Source organism: Paramisgurnus dabryanus, chromosome 22 (assembly GCF_030506205.2).
Source record: "Paramisgurnus dabryanus chromosome 22, PD_genome_1.1, whole genome shotgun sequence".
Taxonomy (NCBI): domain Eukaryota; kingdom Metazoa; phylum Chordata; class Actinopteri; order Cypriniformes; family Cobitidae; genus Paramisgurnus; species Paramisgurnus dabryanus.
Window position 1 is genome coordinate 17268263 of NC_133358.1, and position 17936 is coordinate 17286198.

The window sequence follows — 17936 nt, forward strand, 5'->3', positions numbered from 1 at the left end:
ACCTTTTGAAAGGGTACTGCCTAGTGACAGCTAGGGTATATATTTTTTAAAAGTTTTCTGACAGTGCGACACAAAGACTTTCCATCAGATTTAAAGGACAATCTGCCATACTGGCAGAAAGCTCAACAAGCTTAAAACTGGCTGCAAGGTATGTCAAGTCCTGTCATGACAAAGGACAACAAGTGGAACAGAACCAAAACTGGGAAATAACCAAAACAATATATAACATTGTAACAAAATGACAGGATTCTGTACTTCATTATCTTAACAATATAATTTGCTTACTTATTTTACATAAATGTACTTTTAAGTAAAAAATTTTTTTTTATATTTGGTGTACTTAACATTTAACTGAATATATCATGGTAACATTATACTCTTCATTAATTTTATTATTAACCTATCAATGCATTACATTTTTCAAAAAAATAAATTTTTTTTGCATTCAAACAATATTTGGATTAGGACCCCCAGTAATGCCACCACGGACCCCCTGTTGAAGACCCATGCTTTAGAGGGTTTATAGTGAAGGCTCATGCACACCTTTCTAAAACACCTCATTCAAACACGCCCCACATATCTGTGTGTGTGGAAAGATTTGCATAACAACGCCCAAATGTATACACAAAGAAAGAAGGCGTAACTTTTATTCTCGCTGTATTATTGCTGCCACCATGTCGTGGAGCGCTGTGCTTTGGGAGCTGATATTCCAAATATGGTAAGGGGCGTAACATTTTTTAAGGTATTCGGGTTATCACAATGCGGCGGACAGCTGGCACACCACGCTTTTCAAAACGAGGAGCTTTGTAAAAATCAACGTGTTTTAGTAAAGCGGGGCATAGAGGAGCAACAATAATGTATATGGTATATGCTTTATTTTACTTCTGCATGACATTTCACTCAAAAGTACAATAACAGGTTAAAATAACAAGTCTGGTATTGTCATCCATCGCATTTTGTTTTTCCTATCCATATGAATAGGCATTTTTGCTTAGAATGTATTCTATTTTGCCCTTCAAGAGAAACGTAATTGTTGCCATTCCCTGTACAGTACATGACATGCCAAAACCCTGCCAACAAAAGGCAAAGAATAACATTTGTTCATTTGAGTTACAATAAAACCAATGCAGGGTACGTCAGAAAGCTTCAGGTGTGAACCATATGTTAAAGTTCCTAAAACAAGCAAACTCTATGTCAACAACTCACAAGCCACACTTTACACAATGAGTATCAACAGCATCCAAGATCCAGAGATCCCTTGTGTGGAATTCCCAGTTTATGGAAAGGCTATACTCGTAAGATTTAAATACTCAATTAAAATGATGTTGATGTTTAAACTTTAAAAAAAATATATTTAAAGATTTATGATATCTATGTGTACTTCACTTATATGTAGACTGCATGCGTATATGATCCAGAAGACTTTCAGAAACACTAAAAAAAATGTGTTGACATGTTAAGTATGATGTATACGGTTGAATGGATGGAAAATTTGATTTACATGCATTAGTGTCAGTTTATGTGACTCACTGATTCATGCATAGTTTAATACAGTGAGCAGCGGAGGCCGTCCCACATATCCACGTCACAACTGACCTTTCTCTGTTTATAAAACACATTTCATTTCACTTCTTTTTCCACGTTCACACATGAACCGTGGTTAAAACCCGCAGGGAGGTAAAAGAGTAGCTTTGTCTTAAATGGCAGCATGAGCTACACCTGTTTCTGCCAAACCGGAGCAGATTCACAGCCCTGCAAACTGTTTTATATTAAACCTGTCAGATTGAAAACTACAGTGATGGCTATTCTGCACGGCTCACTTGTGACAGTTTGTGAAATGAAATCTGCTCCCATGTAGACGTTGCTTGTTTATTAATGTTTTCCCCCAGCTTTAAACTTCAGCTCTGATAAACAATACTGGATGATCAGCATTTATTCCCCCTCTCTCAGGCAATTAAAAAGATTTATAAATAACACCAAATGATAATGCAAAGGCAATTTGTATGAATCTACAATTGCTTTGAACCCAAGACCTACACAGAAAACTTAAAAAAGTACTGAAGAAGTTGACTCATTTATTTAATTGTTTATACAATGTTATTTTTAAAGAATGTGTCATTTATGTTATCTAATTTAAACGTACATACAATAGCAAACAAACAAAAAGTACCACATTATTACCATAATAAAACATGCCATGCTTGGCTATGTACCCAAACGTTTTTTAATTTAACTATTTTTATTGCTAACCAGAAGAGAGCGAGGCAAAAGGAGGTTTTCATCTGAATATATTAATTCAAGGTCATGTACTGATCAGCATGGTGTGATGCTCAGCAGAATACACAGTTTTGTTGGAGTTTCATTCAATTTCATTCATCCATTAAAGCAGAAGAGCATTTGTAGTATAAATGGAAGTGAGGTCTAGGCACAGTTCAGTCTTTACAGAATTACAGAGTTGCAAAGCATCTAAAAACAGAATTTAAATGATTAACCACGAAAACCTGTCAGTATCTGGTGTGACCACCATTTGCCTCACGTCTAATCTCCTTTGCATAGAGTTGAACAGGTTGTTAATTGTGGCCTGCGGGATGTTGGTCCGCTCCTCTTCAATGGCTGTGCAAAGTGGCTGGATATTGACAGGAAAGGAAACACTGTGGGCCCTATCTTGCACCCAGCGCAATTGACTTTGTCAGTGACGCATGTATCATTCGTATTTTGCGCCGGCGCACAGCGGGGTTTTTCCCTCCACAGATGCACGTCAGCAAACTAGGGAATGAACTTGCGCTCCCTGGGCGGTTCAGCGCAAAAAGGAGGCGTGTTGCGGCGCAAACCATCTCTTATGCTATTTTGCAGTTTCAAAAAACAATTGCGCTACTAACCAAAAGGGCTCTATTTTAACGATCTGAAACGCAAGTGCGAAGCGCAACGCGCAAGTGAGTTTGTGGGCGGATCTTGGGCGCTGTTGCTATTTTCCCGGCGTGAGAAATAACTCTTGCGCCGGGCGCAAATCAATAAGGGGTTGGTCTGAAGTAGGTTCATTATTTATAGGTGTGGTTTGGGCGTAACGTCAAATAAACCAATCAGAACGCTAGCCAACATTCCCTTTAAACGCAAGGGCGCAAGTTCCATGGCGGGTTGCTATTAGGCTTGTTTGAGATGAGCAAATTCTGCGCAGAATCGATCACCGGTGATCAGCGCAAGATGCATTCCGGTTAGAAAAGTGTCCGACTTACGTCCGACTTGCTCTGATGTCACGCTGACGTGTACAAAATAACTCTCGCGATGGAGAGGCGGGCTCGTCGGATTCTACAGCCGAGCGCAGTTGCTCTCCACCGACTGCGCTGACGAAAAGCACGATGGGAAAAGACTTGCTGACGACATAGCTTAATGCTGATTTGCCCGGGAATGTCAGCTGATGACTTTTTAATTCTAAAAACTCCACTTCCTGCAGTAGTTTTTATATTTATTCAACTTGTTCTTGACTTATGACATTTATATTATTAATAATTTCCTTTAAACTTTTATATTGGTGTTGTATTATTTGTACAGTGTGCTGTTTATATTTCACACAGAAACGAATTTGTATTACGTCTAGACTTAGATTACATCCCAACATTTACTAAGAAGCCTTTTCCAATAATGAACAGTTCAGCTTTGGGATTCTCCTTATAAACATCTTAATGTAAATGCATTTGTTGGTATTTCAGTTGCATCTATTTAATCCGCGATAAAATACGCGAACGCGATCTCTTCCATTGCTGACGTTTGCAGTCAACAACACTGCGAGATTCATGAAGCGTCCGGCTTGCCTCCACTTTTTTCACTCCTCCCCTCACTGCAGCCGGCTACTCTCGCCTATATTTCAGGCGAGGCAAGCTGCATCTCAAACAAGCCTAATATTATGACGGATTTACCAGGCGCACGCCAGGAGCGGTTCACAGCCGAGGAGACCGACGTTCTTGTACGGGGGAATCCCACGCTTGCCAGCATAAATCGGGCACGCCGTGTAACGGGAGGTGGATCTGCCTCAGGACTTGACGCCAGCAGAGGACATCGCTGCGTCCACCCTCACCGCTGAAAGGGTTTGGGGGCTTTGAAATCGGACCCAAGAAACGCAAGCAAGGTCCAACCCCAAAGTACTCTTACAAATCAAGTTCATATACATTAAGGTTTCTTATGAAAACATTTTAACTATTATTTACATAAAATAAACGTAATACAGCCACACAACAAAGTTATGAAAATATTTTAATCGTTATTTGCATGAGAATAAATAAAAACTATCACCACAATGCTCACCACTATGATTCCCCTTATCTCGTGTATTAATATTTTTAAGTGTAACAATTTATGATTTGCAAAAATAACTGTTGCATCTGTGTAGATTAGATAAGCAAAGTGTATGCGCGTTGTGCACGCTATACATTATGGTCAAGCATGCGCCCTTAAAATAGCATAATGAACCACGCGCAACGCGCCACTGACTTTAGACTAGTTTTTTTTGGTTAGTAGCGCAATTGTTTTTTGAAACTGCAAAATAGCATAAGAGATGGTTTGCGCCGCAACACGCCTCCTTTTTGCGCTGAACCGCCCAGGGAGCGCAAGTTCATTCCCTAGTTTGCTGACGTGCATCTGTGGAGGGAAAAACCCCGCTGTGCGCCGGCGCAAAATACGAATGATACATGCGTCACTGACAAAGTCAATTGCGCTGGGTGCAAGATAGGGCCCAAAAAAACTAGTCTAAAGTCAGTGGCGCGTTGCGCGTGGTTCATTATGCTATTTTAAGGGCGCATGCTTGACCATAATGTATAGCGTGCACAACGCGCATACACTTTGCTTATCTAATCTACACAGATGCAACAGTTATTTTTGCAAATCATAAATTGTTACACTTAAAAATATTAATACACGAGATAAGGGGAATCATAGTGGTGAGCATTGTGGTGATAGTTTTTATTTATTCTCATGCAAATAACGATTAAAATATTTTCATAACTTTGTTGTGTGGCTGTATTACGTTTATTTTATGTAAATAATAGTTAAAATGTTTTCATAAGAAACCTTAATGTATATGAACTTGATTTGTAAGAGTACTTTGGGGTTGGACCTTGCTTGCGTTTCTTGGGTCCGATTTCAAAGCCCCCAAACCCTTTCAGCGGTGAGGGTGGACGCAGCGATGTCCTCTGCTGGCGTCAAGTCCTGAGGCAGATCCACCTCCCGTTACACGGCGTGCCCGATTTATGCTGGCAAGCGTGGGATTCCCCCGTACAAGAACGTCGGTCTCCTCGGCTGTGAACCGCTCCTGGCGTGCGCCTGGTAAATCCGTCATAATAATAGCAACCCGCCATGGAACTTGCGCCCTTGCGTTTAAAGGGAATGTTGGCTAGCGTTCTGATTGGTTTATTTGACGTTACGCCCAAACCACACCTATAAATAATGAACCTACTTCAGACCAACCCCTTATTGATTTGCGCCCGGCGCAAGAGTTATTTCTCACGCCGGGAAAATAGCAACAGCGCCCAAGATCCGCCCACAAACTCACTTGCGCGTTGCGCTTCGCACTTGCGTTTCAGATCGTTAAAATAGAGCCCTGTATATGCCGATCCAGAGCATCCCAAACATTATTATAATAATGGGTTATTATAACCAATGGTTGGGAAACAACAACCCAGCGTTAGGTAACTTAGCTTTTAACCCATCACTGTGTTCTGTACAATATTTAACAAATGCTGGATTAGTCTCATCTTGGATCTCATCACCTGCAAACAATTTCTTACACAATGACATCAAGTAGCAAAACTGAGAACAGGAGAGATTGTGTGTGAAACAAAACTAGAGGATGCTGGTGAGTACTTTGCTATAATTAGAAATTGCAGCATTAATACCCTTATGGTTTTTGTGCATCACTTATTATCATGACTTGATTTCTCTCTGTTTCACTCTCTCTCTCTCTCTGATTTTAAAGTGTCTGTGTTTTAATTCATAACTAATTCCAGTCTTCAAACAATTCATTAGGCAGAACATTGTTAATTGCATATAAATATTTATGATGCAAATAAGCAACCAAATTGTGTCCTTGGAGTTTTTTTAATGACAATTCGTGTCAGTCTGTGAGCTGTGTGCACTGTTTTCTGCATTATGCTCTTGTTAAGGGTAAAGGTTAAATTGGTGGTCAAACATATTTCTGGGCTAATTTGTGAAGGGGACAGATAAACATAACATACAATAACACAGAAAGCAATAACTGGAATCCCCTTTTAAGGTTTATTTATATATTTGATGTACTGTATGTTAAGTGTTAATAATTCATGTGGTGGCTAACATGTTTGTGGTACAAATGTTTTATTGTGCACTTTATTTAGCATAAATGGGTGATTCTCACGAAATCCAGATTTAGAAGGTGTCCAGCATCAGAATTTTTAAAAGCCCTTTTTTTTTGCACATATAAGATAAAAGTCTGAACTTAATATTTTTTGAGGATTTAAAAAAATATTTTCTATAGAATTATTTTTTTAAAAATTATCATTATCAAAAATTATCATTACCGCAACATGATATTATATTAAACAAATGCATTTACAAACTCATGTTTCGGTAATGAGAACTAAAAAGTTGCCTAGGAACTATGAAAAACAAAATTTCAACTTTTATCTGGAGAGAAAAAATAAGAACTGCTTACCTGGTAGCCATCTTTTGTGTCACAGTCAATTATGTCCCTTCCAACAAGTTTTTTTTAATGTTAGTTCCTTGAGGGCTTAAACAATGATTGAAAATTGTTGCGGAGGATGAGAACATTTTTTTTGGACACATTTATATCCCTTATTATTGTCTCTACATTTACCAATGATCACCGAATACCACGTTTCTTTACTTTAAATGTTTATAGTATAACATGCACTGAAGCTTTTTAGTTTTTAGATTTTTTTAATTATAAATATTTCCATGTCAAAGAACCCAAATCCAGTCATGGAGACGTTGCGGTAATGTAAATTTCCTCTTAAATGTGAAAATAACAAAATTGGTTTGTATGAGGTCATTTGAAATCATGTGCAAAATAGTACATGAAGAGATGTTTGTAACTGTATGCTTCTTATTTTGATACTCTTACTTTCCATAACTTTTTATATGAAAATGTTTCATGACACCTCATAAGTCTAATTTCGTGAGAATCACCCAAAAAACTACATTAATTAGTGTTAGTATAAGTAACACTTTATAAATATTTTAATATACTTATTTTCTGATATTGTTACTTTTATATTACTCTCAAATTAGAAAAAAACTGCTAATATACATTTGTGGATATCATGTACACAAATTAAAAATAATCTAATTTTTTATATTGTGGTACTTGATATCCACAAACAAACCTTAAACTCAATGAAAAATGATATAACGTTGAGACTCAATTTAAAGGTGCCAAAGAATGCATTGTAATGATATGTTAAATTGTTCTTTGATATCTACATAGAAGGTATGTAATTTTATTAAGTGCAAAAATTATCCAGAAACGTTTTTACATGTGCATTTACAACCTTTGTCCTTTGAATGAAATGGTCTTTTTTTGCCCTATTTGGAAGGGTCATGAATAATAATGTTGATCTCTGCTCTGATGCTCTGCTCTGAGGCTCATGTCAGTAGCTCACATTAATAAACATTTTAACAATTTTGTACTTAATTTAATGTGTAATTTAATGTTGGGGGCGTACATGTCTACTGTGACATCACAGTCAGTGTTATGTTGACACTGGCCTGTTCCAGTAGTCTTTTGCATGCACATGGTTTACATAAAAATGAGGAAACACATGCGTTTGAGGCTCACAATATGACATTGACATGTACAGAGCTCTTATTATGTTTTTTATTCTATGGTACCTTTAAATTTAAATAATCAGATGCTACAAAGGAAGGACCACGTATGTATGAACTATGCTGTGCAAGTATGACATGCCTGGTCCTACTTCTACTAAATGCAACAAATGTAACATTGCCATCTAATGGACGATGGTTGTTGTTGTGACAGTTCGATGTACAGTGTAGTTGTTTGTCTGGTTTCTGAAACACAACAGGGAAAAATCACTTTGTGTTGAGGTTTTTTCATCAACTGTACAATATGGCTGTTAAAAGCTAAAAGCAGCAGGTGGCGTTGTGTAACTGATATTTAATTTATCTCTAAAAATCAAAAGAGAGAGCATCTTAAATGGTCCTTATATGCGGTATGAAATTCAGTAATTATTTCACTTTTACCATATGTTTTGTGAAAAACATATGAAAGCTGTACAAAGCTGCAGCTACATAATTTATTAAATCATATTTGCCGAGGCGGATATCACACACGCACTAGGCATGTGTGAATGAGAGTGACATCAGACAGCAGTGAACGTGTGACAAAGTACACAAATTTTAAATAACATAAATCTTAATATAGCACAGTCTATGATTAATAGTTTTTCAGTTAACACCTCTCTCTCTCTCTCTCTGTCTCTCTCTCTCTCTCTCTCTCTCTCTCTCTCTCTCTCTCTCTCTCTCTCTCTCTCTCTCTCTCTCTCTCTGGCTATGAGTACCCCACTTCTACCCTAAATAACCTTGAATTTGGTTACATGCCCGTTTTTTTATCAAAATAACATGGACATGTACAACATTAAATTATGTAAGCAAAGTCAACAGGTGTTTAAGGTGTTTGTTTTAATTTCTTTTACTTGATCTAACAGTATACGTGTCGTCTATTCTTGGGCTATGGTTAGACGTCTATAGGCTTTCACTAGCAGCCTGTTTTAGCCAAAATTGCTTGCTGGGATATATGCTCACACAGGTAAATTACTTTAAAGACTTGCTGAAGTATGTTACATCAAAATGTGAAGGTCAAAGAAGCCCTCAAACCACTTTCTGTTTAACTGTTATGAATAAATCATGGATATGACACCTGGGGGTGGGTAGTGGAGGTTTCATTTTTAAGTAAAGGCCTGTAAATAAAGCTGGAGATTTACAGTTTTACATCTGAGGGTTGCATCAATTTCAAAAGTTTTTAAATGGTTGGGTGTGAGACTTGAATGTCAATTTGGCTTTATTTTGCTTTACTTTCAATGGAAACTGTACATTGTTCATCAACAGATGTTTTCTGGGTCAATTATACCTAATAGTTGGGTTAGTCCCTTTTAATCCAACAATGGACAATGAGAAGTACATGATCTTGCCGCTTATGGTGCATTGTGATATTCATATTGTTTGCTGTGGCATAGGTAGCTTTACAGTAATTTCAAGATGTTTTTGTATTTATATTCATCTTTGTTTAAAAAAATGCAGTACCATTCTTCACTTGAGTAATGGACATTTGCATAATATTCTGGGGCTAAGCATATTTGTGTTATATGCCATTGGTTTCTCTCAACAAATGTTTTATGTTTATACATTAAAAATGTTGCATACTTATAAATAAACTCGTTGACAGGTTCAAACTTAGAATATACCCCTGGAGAGGAATGATAAATAGCTATCAAAGTTAGGCTGTTTGGGAGAAGAAGCATTGTGCGTGGCCAACAGAACTGGAAAAAGTCTCAGACAGAGGCATAATGTTGTGCCCCAAAGCACAAAAAAGAGATGACAGCTTTCACAGTTACCATCTACAAAGTAATGGAAAATTTCACCTTTTCCTACTATCAAATACAGAAAATTTATATTCCCTCTGGGGGAAATGAAAAGATGTTCAGAAATGTTGTCAGGGTGGGACAACTGAAAACACTTTTATTGGCCCTGTGGGAGCCCTTAAGGACCTCTATAGTGTAGTCTAATCATTGGGCTCATTAAATATTTCACAATGGCCTTGGATAACATATGACAAATTGATCAGACAGACAGAATGACAAACCATTTATTATGTGGACTGCTTTACTAAAATAAATCTAATTACAATTGCTTCTAATGCCCATATGGATTTTACTATATAATTAAACTAACTTTAGTCAGCAGAAAAACAAATCTCATTATCAACATCATTCATTGTCATAAGAGATGCAGACACAACTCTATCATGTAATTGTGCCATGAGCTGTATCTAATGCTGTGAATTTTGACATTTTTCTACGGGCAAAGAGGGTCTCTATGAATCGGATTAAAGGATTTTTGCAGGAATTTCTGTCAGTGGAGCTACAACGATGTGCATCTAATATTTAAATATAATATCCCAGTTTTAATTTTTTTCCATTGCTTTTGATCTACTTTGATCTTTTAATCCCAAGGATCCAATCAACAAAGCAGAATTCTCTTCCATTTATCACAGCCCTTTGATTATAATGGACGCTCATTTAAGTGAAGTTGTAGTTTTCCAATGAATAAAAATGAGGTCTCCAAAGATATGGAAATTCAAGATATAAAAGCATTAAAAGTATTAAAGATATCAAATAGCATGCAAATAGTTTATGTAAATTAGTAGTAGCATTTTCATGTTTTAACTTGTTGGATTATTAAATGTTTATATTAAATGTTTATATAGGCATTCAGTCCTTTGAACAAAATAACATTTTGTGCGTATTATGATTAATAAAAAAGTATACTTGTAAAGCATGCAATTTTGCACAACACAAAGCACAATCATTTAAAAATCTTAATAAAAATAATTAAAATGCAATATATATATATATATATATATATATATATATATATATATATATATATATATATATATATATATATATATATATATATATATATATTTATATCCTAAAAAAATGGGGGTGAAATATAACCTGGACATTCCTTTGTAAGATTCACCTTTTATCTAGAATATATCGTCGGCTGGTTCCATTTGTGTCAGAAATAAAAATCGGGCTGAGGTCTTCTGAAATATTACTACTGCACATTGAAACCACATTTGCAGTAACTGCCCATACAAATTATATTTTCTAAGTCTTTATTTGTTTCAATAAATTAAAAATAGTTATTATTGTCTTTAAGATTAATGACTTTGTTGTTTTTACTTTTGTAAATCTGGTCTATATATAATTATTTTTTTTTAAAAGTGTTTGCTATTTGAATAAATATTTTAAAGTGTTTTGTCATGACAAACATAATACTTTGGCAACATTCATAAAAGGGTGTATCAATTTTGCAGGTTACTTTTTTATGTGGGCCAAATGACGTCCAACTCATATTTCCCACGAAAAAGGACCAGCCCTTCAAATTATAAATTACTATAAACTTAATGCTGCCAGACAGTTGGGGTAAGGTACGAAGATTCAACACTTTAACATTTATACAGTAGTTACTCAACACTGACATTTGTTCATTTTAACCCTTAAAAGTTACAGTTTGCTGCTTAAATATATTTTATAGTGAAGTTGCCAAACGCGTCCACCCCCGCGATACTCCAATGGTGCATTCCAGGAAGCTGCACTCTGTACCAATTTAATCATCTGTCTCCCCCCGCTCATCCTCAAATGGACTGATCCGCTGGAGCCGGTTGCCCGAGCAGCAGTAGCGGCGGCAGGTTGTTTAGGATCCGGATGTCGTGCTGACTTCTGAGGGGACTTGCAGCCGAAACGGGGGACGAGGACGAGCAGGCTGTTAGGATGGCTTCAAACTTCAACGATATAGTGAAGCAGGGATATGTGAGGATTCGGAGTAAAAAACTGGGGGTGAGTAGCCTATAGTCGTAACCTGCTGGACGTTACTGTGCGCTTAGTTATTTTGGGCTTCAGCAGCTGCCGCGGCATCTGTAACGTTATTTAAAAGGGCTTTGGGGAGCGCGCGCTGATCGATACGAACGTGCTGTCAGCGTGCACGAGCAAGTCATCCCACTTGGTATAATACTTTTACTAGTATGCAAATATTGTTCTGATGTTACTCATCTTAACAATAATAAACAACATCATACTTGTGTTGATTTTGTTTATTATTTGTGGTTTATTTAACGTTAATTAATGTGGGTTGTTTAGGGAGTATTCTCATTATTTTGGCCTTAACAGAATACAGGGCAAGTAAATAATATTTATTGCTTTGATTTTGAAAGTTATAGTTGAAGTTATAGAGACACAAGCTACATTATTATTAGCATGTTAAAATTGAACCCATAACCTTTGCGCTGCTAACACACTTCTCTACTAGTTGAGCTACAGGAACACTGTTGAAAGACATATCCAGTATAGATTAATGTATTATTAAGCAGCAGCATCTGTTTACTGTTTTCTTGATTTTGCAGCTGTGAATATACAGAGTAGGTCATCATCAGGTCTGTGTGATATATTATTATAACTCATACTTATGCTTCACTGCAACCAGAATGCAATGGCGCGTTAGGCAGCTGGTCCAATATCACCAATGCAAGAGAGGATCCAAATACAAGCTTACCAGTAAACTTTGCAAATAGTCCTGTATTAATTATAATTTTATAGCAGTGAAAAAGTTTTTAAGAACTTGGCTTGAATTCATGTGAATAAGTTGGGTGATTCTAAACGAAATCCAGATTTAGAAGGTGTCCAGCATCAGAATTTTAAAAAAGCTCTTGAAGCCAATTTTTTTTGCACTACCTGTATATGATTAAGGTCTGAACTTACTATAACCATTATTTTTAGAGGATTTAAAAATATTTCCTATAGAATTATTTACATTTTTTAGATTATCATTATAAAAAATCATTACCGCAACATGATATTACATTAAATATATTCATTTACAAACTCATGTTTCGGTAATGAGAACTAAAAAGTTGTCTAGGTGCTATGACAAACAAAATTTCAACTTTTTTCTGCTTACCTGGTAACCATCTTGAGTGTCACAGTCAATTATGTCCCTTTCAACAATTTTATTTGAAAATGTTAGTTTCTTGAGGGCTTAAACAATGATTGAAATTTGTTGCGGAGGATGAGAAAATTGGTCTGGGAGACATTTATATTCCTTATTTTTGTCTCTACATTTACCAATGATCACCAAATACCACATGTTTCTTTACTGTAAATGTTTATAGTATAACATGCACTGAAGCTTTTAATTTTTTAGATTTTTTTATTATAAATATTTCCGTGTCAAAGAAACCAAATCCAGTCATGGACACGTAGCGGTAATGACATTTTCCCCTTAAATGTGGAAAAACAACAAAATTGGTTGTATGATGCCATTTGAAATCATGATGTTTGTAACTGAGCGCTTCTTATTTTAATTTACTTTTTTTATCAAAATGTTTCATGACACCTCATAAGTCTATTTTCACGAGAATCTCCCAGTTGGCTTAGAAGGTATTTGCCTAAGAAGTTTGGTGATTCGCTCCTTATACCAATGGATTAATCAATCTAATATTGTCATCATTTACTCAAATTCGGTGTTTCACATTTAATGATTTTCTTTTCTTGTCGAATAGACGTTTACAGATTTTAAAGATGTTGAGTTTTTCCTATACAGTGAAGGAACTGCATTGAGCATCTCCTTTCTCCAGCTCAAATGAAGGAGCAACATGTCTAAATGATGACAGAATTCAATTTTAGGTGAACTATCCCTTTGACAGAGGACAACATAAATTACACTAACAAAATAATGCGGTAGCAGATAGTGATGCCGTAAACCGAATGTACACTATAGACCTCTGTATTTGTCTTAGCTTTGAGAAAGGCCTCTTTCACCATGTAATGTAACATACGACCGAAAGCTTAGATCAATATTTGCTGTCTTTTTCAGGGATGTTTGACCAAGATGGTTTGTTTTTGCGGGTTATAAGATGCAAGATAAAGTGTACTGCTGTAGATATTGCTTCCTTTGTATGGGCTCACCCTGAATGCGTTACTTCAGCTTCATATTGCTTGTTGATTTTTATTGGATATATAAAGTTACCAGCTGTATCTCAGAAACACATTAGCCTGTAAATACACAAAAGAAGTCTCATCTTATTGGAACACAGATAAAGAGTGCACATTAATGGCACATTTACTGCATTTATGCTTGCATACAGAACATAGAATTATTATCTTATAACAGTGCTGTGAAAGAATAGAAGTACTTTCATTATTTTTACATTACGTGCAGTACATCCTCATGGTTGCATTTGGCATTAAAGATAATTTATCTTAAATAAAAGGGGTAAACCATGTCACGTAAGGTACTGTAGCTGTGAAATCAACGTAAAACCCTGAAATATGAGTTTACGATTCAGTGCACCTGACATTAACTGACCTTCTCACACATAAAATGGCCTTTGAACAGAGGCGTCATGCCCATTCAAACTGAGGGGGCAGTTGCCCCCTTGGTTTTTTGACTCTCAAAATCAAAGAAGCGCCCATCTGTTATTTGTCTTTTAATCTGTTTACTATGCACAAAATTATTAATTCTGTGCTGCATCCTTGTCACTTTTCGGAGATTTTCGCCGTTTTGATAGTGTTTTGATCGTGTTACATTACTTCTGGCGGCAGGCGCTGCATTCAGCGCAGTCGCTGACGTCAAAAACATGCCGTTCCAGATGTAAATATGATGCCAATATGTCATTATTCCGATTGAATAGTATTTGATATGAAAGTTAGTCAACACTTTTATTTTGGAGGTTTTTGTCATCAAGGCAGGAAGGCTCAAAATAGTGCCATGGAAAAGACTGAAAGCTCTATAATATTTTGTTTGATGTCCGTGTATGCATAGGGATGGGAGAAACGAAGCTTTTCGAAGCTTCGAATCAATTGAACAAATTGCTTCGAAAATTGATTCAGTTTTTCAAAGCAGTTCGAAACACCACACACGCTGGCGACCTCTGCTGGTCAAAAGAGTGTAAAAGCAGATATGTCCAAACATTTTACACTTTTTTTCACAAAATAAAAGGAAGATTTTTATTAAAATATGTTTAAAAAAATATTTAACTTAATTAAGACATAGTTAAAAGTTTTAGTTTTATTTGGGGCAAACAAATCATTAAAACTAACTACCCTTTTAATTATGAACATTTTTGTCATTAAATCTGTCTATAAACAAAAAGTAGACAAAATGGTAGTGTTATTATTAGTCAGATCGGATAAATGTTTTATGAACTTGCATAATAAAACTGACCCGAGTTCACCTAAACATATTAGACAATGGTCATTTGTGATCAACTTCCCCTAGTGGTGAACCATCGGATTTTCGAAACAGTTATGACGTAATGAAGCCTCGTTTGCTAAAATCACTTGACTTCGGCCAGATTGATAAACGCTCCGAACCACTGATTCGAAACAAAAGATTCATAAATGTTTCGAAGCCTCATGAAGCAGTGCTTCAAAAACGACCATCACTATGTATGCACACATTTCTGTAAGCTGTGCACACTGTGCCCCCTTAAAAAAAATTGGTGCATGACGCCCCTGCCTTTGAACCCACTGTTATGGGCGCCTTTGGCATTTTCCCATTCCCCATATATCTCTGGTTATGAACACAACCAAACCTTTGGATGTTTCTCTGTTGATGCAAATGTTGATAGCTAGCCGATTCTGATGTAAGATGTCTCTAATACTGGTTTGATCGCCCATTTGTATCTTTTTATCTGATGAATTATGCAGACGGGTCTTTATTGAAGGCTGGTTTTTAAAGAGGATCAACTACTTGTCTCATCATTGCTGGCACAGTGTTTTTTTTAATGCAAGTGTGTTTTGAACAGCCGGTCCAGCTTTGGTTTTCCCTGTGATTTCTCTCTTTATCCATTGTTTACTTACTCATTTCTAAGTCTTCTGAGACCTAATCTAATGCAGACTTCGGATAAATAAGAAAAAGCACAGATGAAAATTAAATTTTCTTTCACCCTAAACCATTCAGTCTGGTTCATCTCCTCAGCAAAGCTTAATTTATGTTTACCCAGCATGTTTATATATTAGTTTACAGACAGTCAGGGACTTTGTACATAGTGTAAACCCTTTCCATACTGTAATGCACTTTACCCTTGGATAATTTGACATCATTTCTGTTTATGCCACCTCTGTTATCCCAGACAGTCACAGTTTATGACACTTACAAACATTATCCAGAAGCTTTATAATGCACTGCGAATCCATAGAGAATCATCTAGGCTTACCCCAAAGCGGTCGACTTTGAACCGGCCAATGGAACTGTAATCTTATTTGAAACTGCTGTTGCAAACCAGTACTTGACCTATATTTGAGATCTGCAGATTAAGTGTTCAACAGTTTACTAATGCAAGAGATTATTATTATTAATAATAGTAATAATAATTTATATAGCGCATTATACTGCAGCACTTAAAGTGCTTCACATATGGAAAGGGGAATTCTTTTCAACCACCATCAATGTGGTGCATCCACCTGGATGATGTGACGGCAGTCATATTGCGCCAGAATGCCCACCACACACCAGGACAATATGACAAAGATCATTTTAACATGAAGACTATTAAACAATCTCAAGTGTCTTGCAGAAAAACCCATCTGATTAGTGTTCTTAGTATTTTTCTCGTTTCCAGTCAAAATATGAGGAGCTCAGATGTGAATGCCGCTAATTCCACCTCTGTCAAAAATGAAATAATGACATGACTAAATACTCTCAGCATTTATTATACATTTATTAAATACTTTCACTTCAAATCCGCTTAATCCCGGCCTCAGGCCATTCAGAAATACTGCCTTGTTTGTAGAATCTATTAAATGGGACAGTGATTCAGCGAAGTCCTCTAAGTGCACGGAATAATTTAATGAACAATGACGCACATCAAGTTTTTTACCCGGTTAAAAGTGGTTTACGAGTATGTTAGGATATTGACCACGTTTTTGAGCCTTTTACATTTATTCAGAAAAGACAGTGAAAAGTGACTTTTTTGTAGGTATTTTTGCATGTATTTAGAGGGTTTTGCAGCAAAAGACAATCAGATGTTGTAAATGAGAAGACTAAAGTGACATTTGTGAAAATAAGGCATTTCAATTGGTCACTAATAACCTTGTTATTGCCATTAAAGTGAAATGACTCAATCCAAACACAAAAGCCTGATAAAATGCTAATTTACAAGAAAACAGGTGAGACGCACTTGCCAGTAGGTTAAGACAATGTAATTTCAGTTAAGTTTGAAATCTTTATTACTAATTGAAGTTTATTTTTATACCCCAGTTGCAGATTTTTTCTTGTTTTAGGTATAAACTCATTGATTGTTTTTGAAACGAGCCTTAATATTGAAGTTGTTGTTTTGCTTCTCAAGTAAGAAATGTTAGACATCCGGAAAACAAGATAAACAATACATTTGAAGAACAAGACAAAAATATTAAGAAATTCATTGTTGCAATGTAAAACATGTTTAAAGAATCCTCTGCAATGTGTTTCGAGTGTTGTCCTTGGACAGGTGCAGTAGCACACATATCCAATGTCCTTTAAAGATCTGGGGGTGTACTACAGAAAGATCGTAACTTTAAAATCTTATCTTATCTGTTTGGTAATTTCAATCAGGACTTAATTTAGGAGAAAAACTATTACAGAATAAAAATTTCCTAAGTGCAGTATTTGATGTGAACTAGAGATACAGGATACAGAAAAATGGGTATTAAAGATGCATCTAACTTGACAAAAAAAGCATGATGAAAAACCGCAATGTTTGTTTTTGGATTAAATGGGCACTAAATTACTCCCATTATTCACATTCAATGTTTCTCACTAGTGGAGCCATCTTCCAATCTCCATCATCCCTCATTATTAAAAAAACAGTTGAATGAATCATGATCATGATGAATATACACTTAACTCCGCTTCTTTATCTTCTCAGGTCTCTATTAAGTGTTGAAATGTAGCATTGTAGAACTTAGCCAACTGAAAAGTTTTCTCATTTTTGTAAGTCGCATTTGCTAAACGCTTAAAGGGACAATCCACTTTTTTTGAAAATATGCTCATTTTCCAGCTCCCCTAGAGCTAAACATTTGAAAATTAAAAGTTCAAACGCCGGTTTGAAAGTATAGTTCCTAGCATATCTGCCTAGAAAACGGCAACTTTTAATTTTCTGTCCGTCT

General features: G+C 36.1%; 1 protein-coding gene across 1 annotated transcript in view; it reads left to right on the top strand.

Moving 5' to 3' along the window:
- Window positions 1–11451: 11451 nt before the first annotated feature.
- Window positions 11452–17936, top strand: part of dok6 (docking protein 6) — a 90475-nt gene continuing 83990 nt past the window's right edge. Inside the window, exon 1 of the mRNA XM_065294986.1 lies at window positions 11452–11630. Within this exon, the coding sequence (XP_065151058.1) occupies window positions 11565–11630 (66 nt within the window). The 5' untranslated portion in view covers window positions 11452–11564. The remainder of the gene's footprint in view (window positions 11631–17936) is intronic.